The 20,046-nt window shown below is 35.4% G+C and overlaps 1 protein-coding gene and 1 long non-coding RNA gene across 4 annotated transcripts in view; one reads left to right on the top strand and one right to left on the bottom strand.

The window, feature by feature from the left end:
- Positions 1 to 20,046, bottom strand: part of LEMD3 (LEM domain containing 3) — a 79,478-nt gene that overhangs the window by 5,525 nt on the left and 53,907 nt on the right. Inside the window, exons 7-14 of one of the 3 annotated variants that reach the window (XR_006204936.1) lie at positions 19,607 to 19,708; positions 19,404 to 19,506; positions 18,535 to 18,713; positions 12,753 to 12,834; positions 11,098 to 11,203; positions 10,899 to 10,977; positions 7,250 to 7,350; positions 3,697 to 3,788 (exon numbers count right to left, since the gene is read on the bottom strand). Coding sequence is in view for 1 of the 3 variants with exons in the window: in XM_042947078.1 (XP_042803012.1) it covers positions 10,511 to 10,674; positions 10,899 to 10,977; positions 11,098 to 11,203; positions 12,753 to 12,834; positions 18,535 to 18,713; positions 19,404 to 19,506; positions 19,607 to 19,708 (815 nt within the window). In the remaining 2 variants the exon portion in view is untranslated. Of the gene's footprint in view, positions 1 to 3,696; positions 3,789 to 7,249; positions 7,351 to 8,918; positions 10,675 to 10,898; positions 10,978 to 11,097; positions 11,204 to 12,752; positions 12,835 to 18,534; positions 18,714 to 19,403; positions 19,507 to 19,606; positions 19,709 to 20,046 lie in introns of those variants that run through there. The other 2 variants (XR_006204935.1, XM_042947078.1) reach the window with 2 other exon arrangements.
- On the top strand, positions 4,092 to 8,605 carry LOC122224792. Its single transcript, XR_006204938.1, has 4 exons — positions 4,092 to 4,135; positions 5,966 to 6,086; positions 6,937 to 7,000; positions 8,519 to 8,605. It is a non-coding gene; the product is annotated as an uncharacterized LOC122224792 (long non-coding RNA).

Below are 20,046 nucleotides of genomic sequence, written 5' to 3'. Positions count from 1 at the left end.
ATTAAACCTCTTTACTAATTTAGGAAGAATTAGTGTATTTGCTATTTTCAGCATTTCTATCAAGGAAGAATGATATATATCTCCATTTATTTGTTTTCCTTAATCTCTTTTAGGAAAGTTTTCCTCACATAGGTGTTATATATTTCTTGTTGAATTTATTCACAGGTGATATCAGTTTACCTATCTATTAAATCACCATCGAAAAAAGAATATCTCTATTGAACCAAGGCACCAATCACAAGAGTGAGATTACTTTTCTTTAAAGAACACAAGTGATTTTCAAGGACAGGGGCAATAAGGAAGGGATAAGGTAAGAACTTATTTCCAGCAATAGAATGGAACGACAGACTGAATAAACCTCTCATTATAAAATATCTTTTAGAGGCACCTGGGTGGCTCAGTTGGTTAAGCGTCTAACTTCGGCTAGGTCATGATCTTGCAGTTCTTGAGTTCCAACCCCACGATGGGCTCTATGCTGACGGCTCGGAGCCTGGAGCCTGGCTTGGATTCTGTGTCTCCCTCTCTCTCTCTGCCCCTCCCCTGCTCGCACTCTGCCTCTCTCTCTCAAAAATAAATAAACATTAAAAAAAATTTTTTTAGATAAATGAATAAAACATCTTTTATACTGGATTAAACATGAAAAACATCCCTTTAAGTCAATTACTGATCTGGCAATAATGTAAGGGAAATTCTTCGAGGCCCATAACAAAACAAAAGCAGAAAATCAAAGATTTGATCAAGTATGGGAGGCAGTTATGGCCCAAAGAATATCTGTTGATGTCTGGTCACCTAGTTTTTAACAGCAGGATATACATTCTTTGCAAGTTCACACAGAACATTCCTCAGGATAGACCAAATGCTAGGCCATAAAATAAGCTTTAAAAAGTTTAAAGGGACTGAAATCAAACAAAATATGTTATCCAATCACATGGAATGAAATTAGAATCAGTAACCGAAAGAAATACGAGGAATTCACAAATATGTGTAAGTGAAATAAGCTTCTAAATAACCAATGGGTCCGAAAAGAAACCAAAAGGAAATTAGAATACTTTGAGATGAATCAGAATGAACACCCAATATACCAAAACTTACGAGATGCAGCTAACACAGTACTTAAAAGAAAATTGACAGCTGTAAATGCCCATGCTAAAAAAAAAAGAAAAGAAAGAAAAGATTTCAAATCAATAACCAAAACTACACTGGAAAAAGAAGAGCAAAATAAACCCAAAGCAAGCAGAAGGAAAGAAATAAAAGACTAGGGTGGAAAGACATGGAGAATAGAAAAATAATAGACAACATCAACAAAACCAAAAGTTGATTCTTTGAAAATATCAACACGTCAAACTTGTAGCTAGACTGACCAAGAAAAAAGGAGAAAAGACTCAAATGATTAAAATCAGTAAAGAGGGGGCATTACTACTAACATTACAGAAATAAAGATTATAAGGGAATGCTATGAACAACTCTATATACACCAAGAAATTGAATAGGTGAAATGTAAAAATTCCTAGGACATAAGCCACTAAAACTAACCTAAGAAGAAAGAGAAATTTTTAATAGACCTATATTAAGTGAAAACATTGACTTAGTAATCAAAAAACTACCTATGAGGGCCAGGCCTAATGACATCAATGGTGAATTCTACCAAACATTTAAAATATGAAATCTTTCCACTGGCCATGACATGGATGGAGCTAGAGAGTATTAGTCTAAGCATAATGCTAAGTGAAATAAGTTAGACAAATCCCATATGATTTCATTCATATGCGGAACTTAAGAATCAAAACAAATGAGCAAAGCAGGGGGGGGGGGCGCAGGCATTTCCTCATCAGAATTTCTTAAATGTCACAGTGAAAAAGAAAGAAAGTTATTTCAAGAATATGTAAGCGAAAAATCTTAATCAGGAAATGCAAATTAACCTCACATAGGGCACCTTTATACCCAGGATTGTCAACCTTGAATGTGCCATCAGGATCACCTGAAGGATTTGTGAAAACACAGATTACTAGGCCCCAACTCCAAGGTTTCTGATTCAACAAGTCTAGGTGGGGCCCAATAATTTGTTTGGAATAACAAGTTCCCATTCAATGCTGCTAACTTGAGAACTACACCTTTTGAGCATTACTGACCTAGAGAAACTTGAATGTGTGCAGCAGAAAATATGTTCAAGCATGAATGTTCACAGCTACCTTAATTATAATAGTAAAAAACTGAAAACAATCTCAGAGATACTTGAATAAATTGTGGCATATTTCACAATAGAATACTACACAGCCACAATTAATGAGAGCTACGTGCATCTGTACAGATGAATCTCAATGACGATGTTGAACAAAAAGTCAGTGAAGTAAGTATGCATTTGATTCTATTCATAGAGAGGTCAAAAGCAGTAACAAACAATATAGTATTTAGAGATACATACATATGTGGCAAAATTATAATGAAAAATAAAGAATTATTAACACACAATCCAGAATAATGGTTATCTGGGAGTCGGAAAGGAGAGAGAAGCATCAGGCAAAGGCAGAGATGTGCTTCCAAGTTAATATTCTAGATCTTAAAATGATGTTATACTTCAAAATATAAATAAAATATAAACTTTCAATAGATTCTTACAGGTGTAAATTATTTCATAATAAGTAAAAAAGGAGGCAATGACCAGCAACGTCCCACGATGCTAAGAGTTCAAGAAAGATGAAGCTATAGAAACGACTCTTGAATTTGGCAAAAGGAAGTTTTTTGGTGCTCTGGAGGAGCAGTTTCAGAGGAATGATGAGGACTGAGAAGCCAAAATAGAGCAGACTACAAGAAACTACACCACAAGCAACTGCCGAAAACAGTAAGAGGAGTGCAAATCAAGTATTTCAGAAATGCACCTAGAAGGAATAACTTTTAGCTAGAAATAATCAGAAACGCTTCCTGGAGGAGACATTTGTATCACATTTCACAGGATGGGCAAGGTTTGGGTCTATGGAAACCGGAAATGAGATGTCTCAAGCAAAACGAACGATACAACAGTGCCAGTAAAAGTGGAATCAAGTGACAGTTACTGTGCCCAGGAAAGACAGCAGTGCAATTTAGCTGGAGCCTGCTGGCAGTCGAAGTGGGATTTAGCTAGAAAGGTAACAGGCCGGTCTAGACCTGCACTGTAACCATGGTCAACACTGGCTACACATGGCTACTGAGGATTTAACATACGGCTACTAGAGCTGAAGAACTGAAGTTTTCATCTGAATTAATGTAAACTTAAAAAGGGATACCTGATTCAGTTACAGGAAAACTTTTTACAGAAGTTTGGAAGAACCTGCGTCTGTGAATCTACTTTTTCCAACTGTAAAGTTACAAAATCTAAAAATAGATCAAGTGTTTTCAGTGAAAATGTAGTATCTGAATTGAGATGGGCTGTTAATAAGGTGACCAACTGTGTAAGTTTTAGCACTGTAAGTCCTACAACACAGGGTCATGCTAGCTGTAAGTGTAACACATGCAGTAAAACCTCGGATTGTGACTAACTTATTCTGCGAGTGTTCTGCAAGACGAGCAAACGTTTCTAATAAATTTTAACTTGATAAGGGAGCAAGGTCTTGCAATACGAGTAGTCCATTACTCTGAACATCACATGATCACTACTGAGCCAGTGGTTCTTCTTTCTCTCTGTCTCTCTCACCGCAGGATTGTGGGTGATAGCCTCCGATGCTCAGATGCTTGGTCTCAGGCCACGGTGACCACCAATGAACTGATGGATCTGCATCTCGAGCAACAGCAAGATATTATGGAGGAGGTCTTCTCTGCAGAGGAGAAAAAGGCGGAGGAAACTCTCACCTCCAATGAGATCAGGGAGATGTGTAAAATGTGGGAAACAGTGCAATTTTGTAGAAAAGCACCACCTGAATAAGGCTGTAGCAATGAGAGCAATGAATGTTTAACGACAATGTGGTATCACATTTCCACGAAATCCTCAAAAGGAGGCAAAAGCAAGTGTCACTGAATAGGTTCCTTGTTAAAGCTGCACCAAAAGAAAAAGATTCCATTGAGCCAAAAGACAGCAGTGATTCCGTTAGTGATAGTGAAAGTCGCCCTACACAATAACTCCCCTCTCTTGTCTCCTTCACACCAGCCATGAAGGTTTTCAAAGGTAAGTGCAGGTTATTTTTTTTATTTTGTATTTTATTATTTTGTATTATATTACAGTATTGTAATAACTTTTATGTGAATATTTTTAGGTTGTGGAACGAATCATCTGAGTTTCCTTTTTTTTTTTTAATGTTTATTTTTTTAAGACAGAGGGAGATAGAGTACAAGCAGGGAAGGGGTAGAGAGAGAGGGAGGCACAGAATCTGAAGCAGGCTCCAGGCTCCGAGCTGTCAGCACAGAGCCCGATGAGGGGCTCAAACCCATGAACTGTGAGATCATGACCTGAGCTGAAGTCGGATGCTTAACCTACCAACTGACTACCCAGGTGCCCCTCCATTTTTTCTTATGGGGAAATTTGCTTTGATATACAAGTGCTTTGGCTTACAAGCATATTTTCGGAACGAATTATGCTCACAAACTAAGGTTTTACTGTATTCTAGATTTTAAAGCATATAAAATAGCTCAATAAAATTTTTGATTACATGTTGAGATGATAATATCCTGAGTATATAAGGTTAAATAAAATCTATTAAAGTTAACTTTACCTGTCTTTACCTATTTTTTCTTTAACTTGGCCATCAGAAAATTTTAAATTACACATGGCTAACATTATATCTCTATTGGACAAGCACTGGTCTAGATAAAGGCAGGTCTTGAATACCAACTTGAACTTGGCTATTATTCAGTACAAAATAAAAAGCTACTAAGATCTCAAAATGTCCACATTAGTAGCCTTTGTGTGGGAGGGGTAAAAGGAAGTATTGCAGCACTCGGAAATACAAAAATAAGACTGCCTCTTAAAAGTTAAAATTTTAGGGGCACCTGGGTGGCTCAGTCGGTTGAGTGTCCGACTTCGGTCGGGTCATGATCTCACAGTTCGTGCATCGGGGTCTGTGCTGACAGCTCAGAGCCTGCAGCCTGCTTCAGATTCTGTGTATCCTTCTCTCTCTGCTCCTCGGCCACTCATTTTCTCTCTCTCTCAAAAATAAATAAACATTAAAAAAAAAAAGTTAAAAATTTTAGGGGAGCTCAGTTAGTTGAACATTTGACTATTGGTTTTGGCTCAGGTCATCTCACAGTTTTTCAGTTCAAGCCTTGTGCTGACAGTATGGAATCCGTGTGGGAGTCTCTGTCTCTCTGCCCCTTTTCCCGCTCCCTCAAAATAAATAACTTTAAAAAGAAGTTAAGGGGCGCCTGGGCAGCTCAGTCAGTTGAGCGTCGACTTCGGCTCAGGTCATGATCTCACGGTTGGTGAGTTCGAGCCCCGCGTCGGGCTCTGAACTGACAGCTCAGAGCCTGGAGCCCCCTTCAGATTCTGTGTCTCCCTCTTTCTCTGCCCCTCCCCAGCTCACACTCTGTCTCTGTCTCTCTCAAAAATAAATGGTAAAAAAAAAAAATTTTTTTTTAAAGAAGTTAAAATTTTGGGGGCACCTGGGTGGCTCAGTCTATTAAGTGTTAACGACTCTTGATTTTGACACAGGTCATCTCACAGTCATGAGAATGAGTCCTACTATCAGGCTCCACTCTGGGCATGGAGCCTGCTTAAGACTCTCTCCCTCTCCCTTTGCCCCAATCCCACTCACGTTCTCATTCTCTCTCTCAAAAAAATACATACGTACATAAAAATTTTTTAAGTTAAAATTTTAAATTAATTCAACAGATCAAGGCAGAAATGAAGTTGCAAAAAACATGGTTCCAGACCTGTAAGACCTGACTAGTTAATACATAGCTTCAAGTAAATTTCTAGCCTTGGGTTGGCAAACCACTCACTTATGAACAGTTCTATTTAAAAGCCAACTTTTGTAATTGTTCTTTCTTTTGACAATCATAGGTTTCTAGATCTACTCAACATCTCATTTTTCTATGATCCAGGAAAATCTCTAATCAGTTATCAGAGAATCATAGAGAACGCCAGAACGTTATGTCAAGTAACAATTATGTATTTTAGAAAGGTAAGATTCTCAGACAATCCCCTCTTGCCCTTCCTCTAACAATGTCCTACATTTGAGAAGTCAGAGGATTATTTTGATTAGCTGCTACAGTTCTGAGACATCTTATCTAGCACCCTTGATTGGCCTCTTGTTCCCCACTCCGGTAACCCATAATTTAGGGAATGTCACCACCATCTAACCAGTTGCCCAAGTCAGATATGTGATAGTCATACTAAATTTCCACTTTAACTTCACCCCAAAGACCTTGTTACATTCCACCTTCTTAATTTGTTTCAAATCTTCCTTAATACTTCACCCCCTCCCAACCACATCATTAAATATGGCAGAATTGGCATTGAACTAAATGTCTATGGATTCTCTCTCTCATTCTCTGGGTCATCTAATTTACTTTCATGGTTTTAATTCCCAAATTGTATCTCTAGCTCAGATCTTTCTCAAAATACAACAGAATTAGAAATCCAGTCACCTGCTAGGAATATCCACCTGAATATTCCATAGGCATCCCAATCTCAAAATGTCCAAAAATTCAATTACCATCTTTTCCATCCAATTTGTTACTTATCATCTGTTCTCTAAATGTTGTGATTGTTAGAATTCCCACACTAGAAAACTGAACATCAGTTTCTCTCCCAATATTGAATCAAGTCCTTCCCATTTCTTATTCGTTAAATCCTTTCTCCATTTTTCATCATAACAAATCCTTACCTGAATTCCCTTTAACCAACATCCAAACTTCATAATGTGACCTACAAGGTCTTCCATGGTCTTATCATGGTCTACTTTTATATTCAGTTTATACATGCAGTACGTTTATCTTATCAATCTTTTTTCAAGTGCTTTCTATGCCTAGATAACCTTTTCAATTTAAGGAGCATGTGCAGGCTTCCAATGTCCACCCACTCATAGGAAAAAAGGTGAGTCTAAGTACATGGGTTCTATTGGTTTTAAAATCTAAGAATCGACAAAATGAATCTATCCTGCTGCCCCCAGTAGAGGTTCTCAGGTGTAATCAGGATGTATTTCTGTTTATAAAGTTTCTCCAAGGAGGCTTAGAGGCAGTAGTAGCTAGTCCTGCTTACTGGACCAAGAGGATGAGCATCCTGGATATTCAGATTCTTTAAACCACAACTTTTGGTTTCTAATTATTTTCAGTTCTTAAGTACCTGTTCCTCAGCATCCTTTCCAAAAGAGTGGCTGCCCAAATTCTGCTTGATTTAGCATCCTCTGTTGAGTCATCTGGAAGAAGTGGCTTGCCGAGATAAGTCTAGGGAAAAAGGGCGAAGAAGCCATGTACATGACCTATAATAATGTGACGTTACTAGGAGCAGTGAGAACCGTAATGTCAATCGTATTAAAGGAAATATTCTGGGCATGTGATATTAAAAAACATTGCCCACTTAGACAACTTGTCATCCAAACAGTGAATACCATACAAGGAAAATATAAAGAAGTCGAATATCAGGCTTCAATATTCACAGGATATTCAGGAGTCTACAGACCAATGAGTCTGAAAATGGATTTTGTCATAGCTTCAGTTCCATGCACCAATTTTTATGAGCTCATCACAAGAATAAAAGTTCCCCTAGGAGCTCAAGGGAAAGGAGACTTATCATTGTAGCTATACTAATTAAGAAGTGTTTAATAAATGTTTAAATTAAAATATGGCTCAGCTGTTATCTCATCTGCCTTATGTCTTTCCATCTATTAAGATGCAAAAGGTGCCTCTCTGTACTCCCAGGATTTCTTCTGCTTTTTTCTCTCACTATATTCTCCACACTATCTTTTAACTTATCTGTTCTATGTTCTTCCTCTAGAGTGCGACCACCTTGAGGACTGGGCCATGTCTTTTTCATCTTTGCATCCCTAACAAGTAACAATACTTGACCTTTGTTAGCAATCAATAAAAGTCTACCAACTGACTGATTAACCAAGTCTTTTTTTTTTTTTTTTACTTGATTAAACCATTAAAAAATCTAAACCAATGCTATTCAAAGTAGCTAGCCCTTAAACTGTTGGTTTATAATGTGATACGGAGTTTGAGCAGAATGTGTAAAAGAACAGCTTCCTTTTTTGAGAAAGTCTTGCTATGAAAAAACTGCTGCTTTAGTGACACAGCTGATGTGTATAGTCTTGCCCCCCTTTGATCCAAACACTTGAGAGTCAGAAAAAGCCATTTTCATAAAGAAAAGGAAGATGCTGAGGAATGGATGGCTAAAGTTAACTTTAGGGTCTTCATCCATCTTTAGGACCATACATACATATATTTACAGATCCCCAAAATGACTTAAAATAAAGGCACCTATTTTAACTAGTTAAAAAAAAAAAATAAAGACACAGGGCATTAAAAAGTTTTTTAAAAGCCAAGACGCATTAAAAAAAAAAAAAAAAACTAATAAATTTTTAATTAGAATTTTTTCTTTTTTTTTTAACAGGACAAGTAACAGATTACATCAAACTTCAGAACTTCTCAAATATCTAGTTATTATACACATTCCCATCTGTCTTGCAGGGAGGGATCTTGGTCGGCTTAACAGTTTCAGGTAAAATAAGCTGCATAATAGTATATATTACAATAATAAATGTACAATGTTTACATGAAATATGTTTTAGAAGCAAAAAAAAAAAAAAAAAAAAGATGCATCTGCATCAAAAGGCGACCTTTTAAAATGCCACAACTATTTTTTACATTCACTCTTGCAACAGGTCACAAGATGGGGTCACTAAGCTCAGATAAATCACTATGATGCACATAAAATACAGAAAGATTGGTTATTTTATATATATTATATATATATATTTATATTCTCACACTTTAGCATCTGAGACATAAACTGAGAATTTAAAATTTATTCTCTTCAGATAACAAATCATTTTTTATTTTTCATAAACATGGTGCCCACAAAAGCACATAGGTAAGGCACAATAGGGTTTTCTGTTACAGAACAGTGTGCATCATGTTTACTTAACCAGAAAACGTGCATTATCTGTGCAAGTTCATGCTGCAAACCCAACACATATACAATAAAAAACAAAAAGGAAACTGAGCTTTAAACAAAATCAAAATTGGTACAATTCCAGCTGTTTCACATATTCATTTGGACTGACAACAATATACCAACAGGTTGTTTTTTAAAAAGCCAATTGTTACGTTACAAGTAAACTCTGCTCAGCAACGATTTTAATCTGAAATCATAAACAGTAATAAAGCAACTTTACTGAAACAAAGTAAATACCGAGGCACAAAGCAACAGTCACTCGTGCATTTACTATATTGCAAGCTTTCATGACCCAAAATTTCAAATATAAATTTTCAAAGACACATTTTGCTGCAACAATGTGCCCTGCTTTAAACTTGACATAGAACAGGGGAGCTGACATTTCATTAAATTATAAATAAATTGGGAAAATGACTTACTCCCAATAGTACTATGACATAGTCCTAGTATTTATAATAAATACAGCTTTTCACAAAATACTTTTCCAATATCTGCCAATTGCATCTTTATTGCTCACATAAATTTGAATCCATTACAACTGATATCGTAACTTTCACACAAAATCATACTCAGACATTTTTATATAAAACTTATAAAAGATATTTTAAACTTGTATCTAATACTTCCAGGTGTTTGGCTGTTTGATCTATGTGATAGTACAGCCATATGTATATATGTGTGTATATATATACACATATACACATACATATATATACACATACACACATATATACACATACATATGTACACATTAGATTATGAATAAAATAGGAAGCTTATTTTACTGCTTTAATGCAGACATCCTCACAAAACAAGACTACTTTCGCCAACCCCCAGCATTTATACATATATACAAAAGCCAGTTTAAGTACATGTACATCCACCTACACGTATATGTAACCACTAAACCCAAATTAATTTTCCTGTATTCCAGCTGTAACAAATGAATCTCTTACAAGCAATAGAAACCTAAGGTTAAATTGGGAAATTAACAGTTTTACCACACTGGCCTGGTAAGGAACTATGCAGGTGACTGTATACAAAAATTCACAACATTAGTTCACAGGAAATTATGGAAATACAAGAGGCCTCTTCACCATGCTTTTGTGTGGTTATCCAAACACTTTGTGGTGCAAAAACACAACCACCACATCTGAAAATGCTTAATAACGTCAATGTTCCTCATGCAAAACTTTAAATGCATTGGCTTAACTGAGCTCCAAAAACTAAATGAAACAATTGTTCTGTCTACTCGGCATTGCTGCCTCACTGTTAAGTCCCTTTGGAACCTTAAGATTTCTGGAACATTCAAACAGAGCTGTATTCAATAAAAATATTACATACAAAAAGCATTTAAAAGGAAGACAAGAAGCCAAACAGGAATTTTCCTATTGTAAATACCAATCCTAGGAGTGGAAGAAAGTCTTTTCAGGAACCTCCTTGAGAATTGGCTAGGCCAGTCCGAAGACGAAGATGAGACATAGAGTTCATATGTTTATTTGATGGCTTCAAGGGAGTATTGCAAGTAAGAGCTTGGGGAAAGCGGTGGTGATATCTATCTAGTCGTAAATATTTTACTGTAACCAATTTCCCTGTTGTAAGATAAAAATAATATTTTAGATCTGTAAAAATGTGCTTAATATTTACAAAAAACAAACTGTGGTAAAAGACATATGAACGTAATATGCAAATAAAGGAATCTTAAATTATTACTCTAAAATGCTGACCTAATATTCTTTAATTTAAAATCTGGTATAATTTAACAGTAAGCCATAATTTATGTTTTTAAAATGTTTGTAATACTTAAACTTCTTACCATCAAACCAAGAGCCATGCAATGCCTTAAAAGCTTTTCCAGCATATTCTGGAGACAGACATTTAACATATACACAGCCCTGTGATATTAAAAAAAAAAAAAAAAAGAAACAAAGAAAGAAAGAGGAAAAAAAAGAAACAGTCTTAGTTTAATAGCAACAAATCCTAAATGTAGAATTCGATAGTAAAAGTTACTTTACCTCACGTGAATTTTTGTCTACTGCAATATGAACAATGCCATCATTATCACTGCATTTTTCTAAAATTGCTTCTTGAATTGCCAAATGCCACTGATCCCCTATTTCCCTAAAAATTGATGGAAAAAAAAAATCAATAACCATATTCCTATTCCATTAAAAGTATTTATTGTCTCTTATAACACATAAACCCTACCAGAATGGGAGTAATTTCAAAACTACATACTGTTAAAACTAGTAGTTAGGTAAATACTTGTTACAAGTACTATATAGAATTAAAAAATGCTGGCATTCACAGTCCCAGACCTTCTCTCATTTCCAGTGGAAGAAGGCACAGAGCTGAGGCAATGAGCACGGCAGAACAAATGTGCTGTCATTTTTACGTCTGAAATCTTATGTACCTGTAGTCATTTCTTTTTTTCTCCCTAGCAAGCGTTAACACTTTAATGAGTCTGTAGTGAACTTAAAAAACTTGAGTACTATTTTTTTTAATGATATTTTCAAATTCCTAAACTTAAGGACAATTCCTAGTAAATAATGTGTTCTGGGGTTCTCTTTTTCGAAATAATGGAGGAATGATACAAGACAAACATTTTGCACAAAGCATCACCTTACTGTCACAAGAACTTTAAGAGTTCCTGCTGCACCGATGCCTATTTGTCTTACTTGTGAGATACAGAGGGCAAGCCGAAGGGAGAGTGGCTACACTTTAAATCATAAATCTTCATCTTAGTAACAAAATACTAGACTGGCACTGATTTCCTAATCCCTAAGTAATGAGGTCAGCTTCTCAAAAGAGGGATCAGAGCACTGCTAAGTGCTTATATCTCTGCAAAACGGAGGGGGTGTGTTATGTGTACTGACAGAGTTTTTTTTCTCCACAGTTCCAATTTTGTTGCCACTGATTTGGAATCTCGTTATATCAACCATTTCTTGAAATAAATAAGTGACTAAATGGGATGTATGGGTATTTTCTAAGTAATATGGTTTCTACTGTTAGAATTTTTTTTTTTACAAAACAGAACCTGATCTGTTGTATCATTGGACAAATAAGTAACATCTAGGAAGCAAATTCCAGAAATTATTGCAGCATATATATGAAATATTACAGATTCTAAGGCAATAACTTTTGACTGTGCTAATCTCTGGATGCATGTGCTGCTATAACATATAAAAGAAAAGTTTCTCAAATATTAAATGGACACAAAAGTTTCTCGAATATTACATGGACAAGTAGACAGGTCTTAAGAAGGAAAAGTGTACATCTTTGCAGAGAATTTTTACAATCAGAGATTGGAAATTTAAAAATAGTAGATATTTATCTATATTGCCTAATGAGGCAAAGAATATTGGCAGACAAGATTTATATACTTAACAAAAAGTACTGTTTATCACCACGTGTATCATTAATTTGACTCAAACATTTATCTGCCATGGGGACTCGTAGTGCATGCAAAGATTTGTAATTTAACAAATTATTATACATCTGTGTCTTTTGGCCAGACCTTTGCTTGAAATATAACAAAAGAGGAGAAAAGAAAAACATAACATTTCTGTAGTTAGAGATTCAAAAGTAAAAGAGATTGTTCAATTACAGACATAACAATGTAAGGATATTCCAAATAAAAATTACATGTACCTCTGATCATAATACTTACATAACTGGGTCAAACATATTTCGAATCTTTAAACATGGTGTCAAACTATTTGGTGGTGAATTTCTTCTATCTAAATGAAATGCTACAAAAAACAAATTAGTGTTACTATTTGTCACTGTTCCATTTAGTTCATTCAAAACATATTCATTGCATGCTTTTCCTAGGAGCCAGACCCCTGGATATTAAGGTAAATCAAAGAGAGACAATCATTGCTATCACAGAGTCTGCAGTTTAGTGGGTGAGACAGATGAGAAACCGTGTCAAAAAAACTCGTTATTGTGGCAAATCTTAAGAAAGAAGAATACAGGAAGCTGTGAAAGTAACTTAGGTAGTCTGGAAGTATAACACTTGAGGAAGTAAAATTTATGCTGGGACCCAAAAAGTAATAAAAGTAGACAGAGTGAAGAGAAGTATAAAGGGCATTTCAAGCAAATGTGATAGCTTATATACAGCCCCAGGCAAGAAGGAGCTCAGTGCAGTCAAGTGACTAAAAGACAGCCACTGTAGCTAGAGCAGGAACAATAGAAAGATAAACCTTAACAGGGACAGGTCAGATTATTGAGAACCATGAAGATCACACTAAAGTGTTTAGACATTGCCGTAAGACCAATAGAAAGTCACTCAAGTTTTTTTTAAGGAGAGGAATAATATGATGAGATCTATCTTTTAAAATTATAATTTTTAAAAGTAGACTGTTATGTGGAAAATCAATTAGGTGGAAACAAAAGCGAATGCAAGGAGACCAGTTAGAAAGTTACCATAGTTGTTTAAGAGAAAGAGGATACTAACGTGGGTAAGATAGGCCAGCAATGCAGATGGAAATAAGTAGACAGACTCAGGACATACGGAGTAGATTTGACACGACTTGTTTAAAAACTATACATGGGAGGTAAGGAAGAGATTAAGGATGACCCCCAGGTTTATGGCAGAACCAACTGAGAAGGGGTATCATTAATTAGACCAAGAACACCGGGGGAAGAGGTCCATTTGGCAAGAGAAGTTACTGAATTCATGCACATGTTCAATTTGTGGTGTCCATATCCTAGTAGTAGGTGGTATACAGGTGGGTATAAAACTCTGAAAACCATAGGACTTAATTCAAGATATAAATCGTGAGATCATCTAGGAAGACAGGTAGAATGAGAAAAGACACTGGCCTTGAGAAACTCCAACACTTTAGAGGTCCAGGAAAAGAAGAAAATTTGGAAAAGAAGATTGAACAAATGGTCAGAAGTAGCAGGAAAACTTGTAGAAAGTGGCATCCCCAAAACCAAACAGAGAAAGTTTTAAAGCAGGCTCAATTGTTAACACTGTTAAGTAAAATAAGGACAGAAAAGAAAAATGTCCAATGGGTTTAGCAATATGAATGTCTGAGAGCTGTTTCCATGGAATGTCAGGGATGGAAAACAGATTAGAATCAGCTGAAGAATAAATGGGAAGTGAAAAAGTAAAAACAGTGAGTACAGTAAACTAATGCTATGTGGCTGTGAATGGGTAGAGACAGAGTGATAGCTACAGAACAGTGTAGACTCTAACAACGTGTGTTAAAGATGAGAGAGACTATATAGCATGTTTAAGTGCTGATCAAAAGGTCCAGGAGAGGCAGGGGTTTAGAACACAGTGAGAGAAGATGCTTGAGAAGACTGGAGGGAATGGAACCCTGAGGGCTTAGATCCCCTTCCCTATAGAGGGAAGGGCTCAGGTCTTTGTTAAGTGAGAGAACTCTTCAAATGCAATAGGCGGTGAGGGTGAGTGTGGATTCTGGCAATTTTACTGAGTTGGTGGTAGAACGTTGAGGCAGGGACTATGTGATTGCTTCTATTCGAGTCATCAACTGAAAGGAGAGAAAGGCAAAGGTTTGACAAGATGGAAAGAAATCTAAAATTGTTACTGAGCAGAGCAGGAAAGTGAAGTGACCTGGTAAAATATTTTAAGAACATGAAAGTCAGGTAGTGCTGAAGGCCCAACTGAGGTTGATTATTTATGACATACCAGTCTGCAAAACTGTATGACTTTTTCCCCGCTGTGCTCAGCTACCTGCACATAGACAAAACAGTTTCATCCTTGGTTGGAATTTACCAGGCTAAGAGGGATAGGTGATGACTTAAGGGTACTAGCAAGAAAAGGATTGGAATGATGGGTTGTGGAAACTAAGATGGACAGGAAAAGAAATAAAGCCAGGAGGAAGACTGAAAAACTGGAAAAAGTAGGTATATCAAAGAATTGGAGAGTATGGGAAGTTTAAAACAAAAGACAAAACAAACAAACAAATATATATATAAAGCAAGAAAGTTGAAAGGATGAGTTTATGGCTAAAGACCAGAGTGTATCAATGGATTAAATAAGTGATGGGGATCAAGGAGGGCACCTGTTGTGATGAGCACCAGGTATCGTATGTAAGTGATGAATCACTAAATTCTACACCTGAAGCTGATATTACACTGCATGTTAACTAAAGGGAATTTAAATAAAAACTTGTAAGAAAAAAATAAATTAATGAAAGATTTCAGAAGTATCTAGTGAAAAGAAATGTCTGGGGTGTGAATGTCCTACAAGTGCTTGATAAGGGGTGGGGGAAAGGCCACTGTACATGAAAAATCTTTGCCAAACCCCAGATCAAGAAAGCCTATGAACTTTCCAGCACCACCTAGACTTCTCTGGCAGAGTGTATAGGTGGTATTCTTGATGACCTTTCAGTTGTAGGCCATCTGACTTCCTTGAAATTCCAATACTGGCCTGGGCCAGCAGGGAATGAACCAGAGAAAATGGAAGCATTAATACCATCTTATCCTAGTCTAGACCCAAGTTTCCACAAAATAGCTCTGGGAGAAGCTATTCCTGGTCAATTCTAGTCACAAAGTAATCATGAAGATCCAAGTGATTTTTAAGATATATGCTTTGTCTCCCTAACTAAATTGTAATCACCTCCTGGTACAAGCAGAGAGATAGTGGTTACCAAATGATACATTTCAAATACCTCAAGAATTATGTTTGGATCCTTCAAATGAATGCTATTTATTCTGAAGGCTCCATCTGCTGGAAACATAAATAATTCTCTCCAGCAGGTATGGTTTGATTTTTAACTAGTGCTTTAAAATATCATTAGAGATACTACTGCTATGTAAGAATCCAATCTATACTTAACAATCCTTTAGGAAGAGAACTAAAAATTCAATAAGGTTCATTAAGTAACAATTACTTGGAAAAAATACTATGAACTGACAACAGCTTATAGTGGGAGTGAATTCAAAAGACTACTATAATTACCAACCCTCCAGCCATGTACCTTTTAATTAAACCACAGTATTCATAAAAGGATAAACATTAAGCCTGTTAATAAGTTAAACTATCTTTTTACATAAACCACCACCAAACTGCCCCACCCCCACTCTATAGCACTACTTAAAGTACATTTGTGTTCAGATACATTTAAGTGAAAGCAAAATTTAGTTTATGTATTAATATCTTCAATAAGATAAGTCAGTCATTTAAATTATACTTAGACTACACATTTAATGGCATAAAATATAATATTAAAACGAAATTCTTTCTTTATTAGGGCTATATGTTCTTAAGTGAGGTGATACAGGTAATTATCATTAAGAAGTATCCCACCAACTTCTCATTATTCAGCTTCTGTAACAAATTCTTTTATGATCAAATTCTCTTGAACTCAAATCTCTCTTGCTAGGAGTCTATCAACTTTTATCATCACAACCCTCCAAAAAATTTGAATGGATATACTTAAGCAAATGGCTACTAGGTTCTACCCCAAGATTTTCTGCCTTCAGAATAACAATCTCAGCCATTATATTTTTTTTCTATTTGCTAACTAAGCAACAGGCATATTATTTTACTCTCAATCCCTTTCAAGGGATTACTTGACTTGTAACTGTCAAGTAAAGAGAGATTGAGTTTATAAGTCTTTACATTGTGCATTTAGAAGTATTCAAATTAAGATAGCTCAGTATTTGGCATATAGTTTATAAACATATACTACACCAGAAGAACCCTGATGAAACAAAGTAGCAGGACATTTTAAAACTATTCTATCAATTCAAGTTGAGTTTTACAACTTATATAACTGACCTAAAGTTGTCTTATATCACACTTATGCAGTCTTTTCCTATCTAAAGAAAATGATAAAATGAAAATAGTTTGAGGTTTTAAATTCTAGATATAGAGCATCCAATTCAACGCACTTAAGAATCTGTCATTCCCCCCTACTAACTTATAAGAACTTGGATTATCTAGGTCAAGAAACTGTCTTTAGATTCATCTTGAAAATCTCATATTTTAAAAATGCAACTAAAAGGGCACCAAGGTGGCTCAGTTGGTTAAGCATCTGACTCTTGATTTCAGCTCAGATCGTGATCTCACAGTTTGTGAGTGTGAGCCCCCCATGGGGCTCTGCGCTGACTGTATGAAGCCTGTTTGGGATTTTCTCTCTCTCTCTCTCTCTCTCTCTCTCTCTCTCTCTCTCTCTCTCTCTCTCCGCCCATCCCCTACTCAATGCTGTCTCTCTCTCAAAATAAACTTCAAATAAGTAAACAAAATAAAAATAAGACAACTATAATAAATTCACATGAACAAAATAATGGCCTTTTCTAGAACATCACATGCATACATAAGCACCAACTGCTAGCTACATGAAGAAATTAGACTGAGAATTCGTAACCATTACAACAGGCACTAAGGTAATCTGATCTGACTGGCTTTGCATTCTGTTTTCATTTCATAAGACCCTTCCGCAGACACCTTTTAAAACAAAAAGTTTATTGTTTAGTGTCATCTTTGGCATCATCAAAGCATCGTTTTTATGCCATGATTATTGAAGACTATCATTATTATTATGATTCAAGCTCTTTAACAGTGAAAATTAGAGAAGAGAGTGATTGGATTTTTTTTTCAATATCAAAACAACTTAACTTTCTCATAAATACTGTGTTTAGCAAACATTGATAAATATGCTTTTATCCAACAAGGAGATTTAAAGAAACTCAACTCACGACTAGTTTTGAAATGCACATTAAACCAACAAGATTTAATTTTTGCAACTAACCATCCAAAAATTCAAGTGAGGTAACAGTCATCACTAATAGAGGTTTGGGTACCTAAGGCAACCAATCACCAGACTCTCCTATATATTTACATATACCTGTTTTTGTAGCTATGCAAGCCTTAAGAACAATATGGAAAGATAGCCACAAAAGCTACTTGGCACAAGGGATATGCAAGTAGAGGAGTCTTAATAAAAAAGAGGGAGGCAACCAAAACTCAGAAAAGAGAGCAGTTAAAAAGTTATGTTTCACTTATATATGTTTTATACATATGTAAAACAGAAATTATGTCTTATCTGCATAAAAATTAGGGGAAAAGAATATAGTTAGATCTACAATACTAAGTTGCTGTAAGTGAAAAAGGAAAAACTCAAAGTAATGTATATAGTGTTCTATTATAGTAAAGATAAACCACTTATGTTTATATTTGCAAGGAGGAAAGTAGAAGTATATAAAGAAGCTAACACGAATTCCTTCTATGGGATGAAACTGCAAAGGGAGCGTTGCCTTCATGTATCTTTCAATGGTACTATTTTCCTTTAAACATGTATTGAAGAGGGCATCTTTTGGGATGAGCACTGGGTGTTGTATGGAAACCAATTTGACAATAAATTTCATATATTTAAAAAAAATTAAATTAAAAATAAACATGTAACACTTTTACGTGCTGAAAAAATTAGAAAAACTGATGTTTATTTCTGTTGTTGTTTAAAAATACATACCTTGACCTTGCCATACTTTAGAAGGTATTACTAATATTTTGTCACAGGAGGCAGAAGGCTGGATCCAGCGCCAAACTAGAAAATCTGTACCACCTATTCTTCGTGTCTCTGTGCGAACTCTAGACTCATTAGCAGCAAGGAAGTCAACAGCTCTATCCCAGACTTTCTTCATCTTTTTCCTATCATGTGAACAAAATGACAAATGTACTATCATCTTGGCTTGTCATCTTTTTCAAGTATTAGTAATTGGTTATTGTAATTTTCAAGTATTAGATAATGGTTATTATTAACTCTGATTTTTCTGATCGCTGCTTATGAAGTTTTTTTCAAAAAAGATTTAGATGCTTGAAGCTCATCTCAGATTTACTGAATGTCAATCTCCAGAGGTAGAACATAAGCATCAGTAATTTTTCCCCCCAAAGTCCACTGATGATTCTGAGGTGTTGCTAACAGTGAAGAATGCTGCTTTAGGATATGGAATCATCTTTTATTTTCAAGAAGTTATTATGTAGTATTTTTATTTAAAAAGCTTCATTAACAACAAAATATTTAAGGCATTATTAGTAAAACATCACTGGCTATTGTCTATCTCTGTTTCTTTATCAAGATGAAATTAACGGAAATAAGGTGAAAACTGACAACAAAGAATCAAAAATGTATAGAAGTGATAATGATTTGGAAATCCAGTTGTCTATCAGGCCACTCAAAATTAGGAGGACAAGACAGGGAATTTAGAAAGAAAGGAGAGTTTAAAGTACAAAAGTAAAGCAGGTCTACTTGAAAAGGGCCCCAACTCTCAATATAATTATCACGATTTCAGAAGATACCAACATTCAGATCTACTTTGACTCACAAGATTTTGAACACACCTGTCATGAGGCTGTATTAAGGAATCTTGCACATGTGGAATAGGCATGTAAGGTTGTAAGTCTTTATTTTCCTGGCAAGCTTCATTATGACTTCGTAAAACATCTGAAAATAAACAAATTTACAAATGAATCAATGGACATCACGTTGTAATTTTTCACATGACTACTCTAGAAATAGTTTCGATCTTTTCAAATACTTATACCTATTATCTTCACCACCATATCATACATCTGTCTTGTTTCCTCTTCTTCTTTTGTCCAGCGATATTTCATGTAACGCAGAACGACACAAACCATCACTACACCTGCAATATTTACATATTTTGTGTTTTAAAAATTGTGGTCAGTGGCATTCAATTAAGTCACTGCAATCTGAAGTTATTGGTCTAATCGTTAAATCTGATGTTAACAAAACACAGCAAAGAAAGAGAACTCTTAGGACAGTTTCTACAGTAATTATTTTAACTGCTATAATGGTATAATGGAATGGGCCTTCAAAACAGTGGACTGAATTAGCTACATAATTACTATTACATAGACCAATTTGGTGTTAAACATTTTCCTGAGTTTCATTTAATCTCTCTAGAAAAACTCTCTCTTCCATTATGTTGACAACTCAACATTTAAATTCTATTTTTTTTAA

The sequence above is a fragment of the Panthera leo genome, chromosome B4 (genome assembly GCF_018350215.1).
Source record: "Panthera leo isolate Ple1 chromosome B4, P.leo_Ple1_pat1.1, whole genome shotgun sequence".
Classification (NCBI taxonomy): Eukaryota; Metazoa; Chordata; class Mammalia; order Carnivora; family Felidae; genus Panthera; species Panthera leo.
The sequence above is the reverse complement of the archived record's forward strand: the minus strand, read 5'-3'. Positions and strand labels throughout refer to the sequence as shown.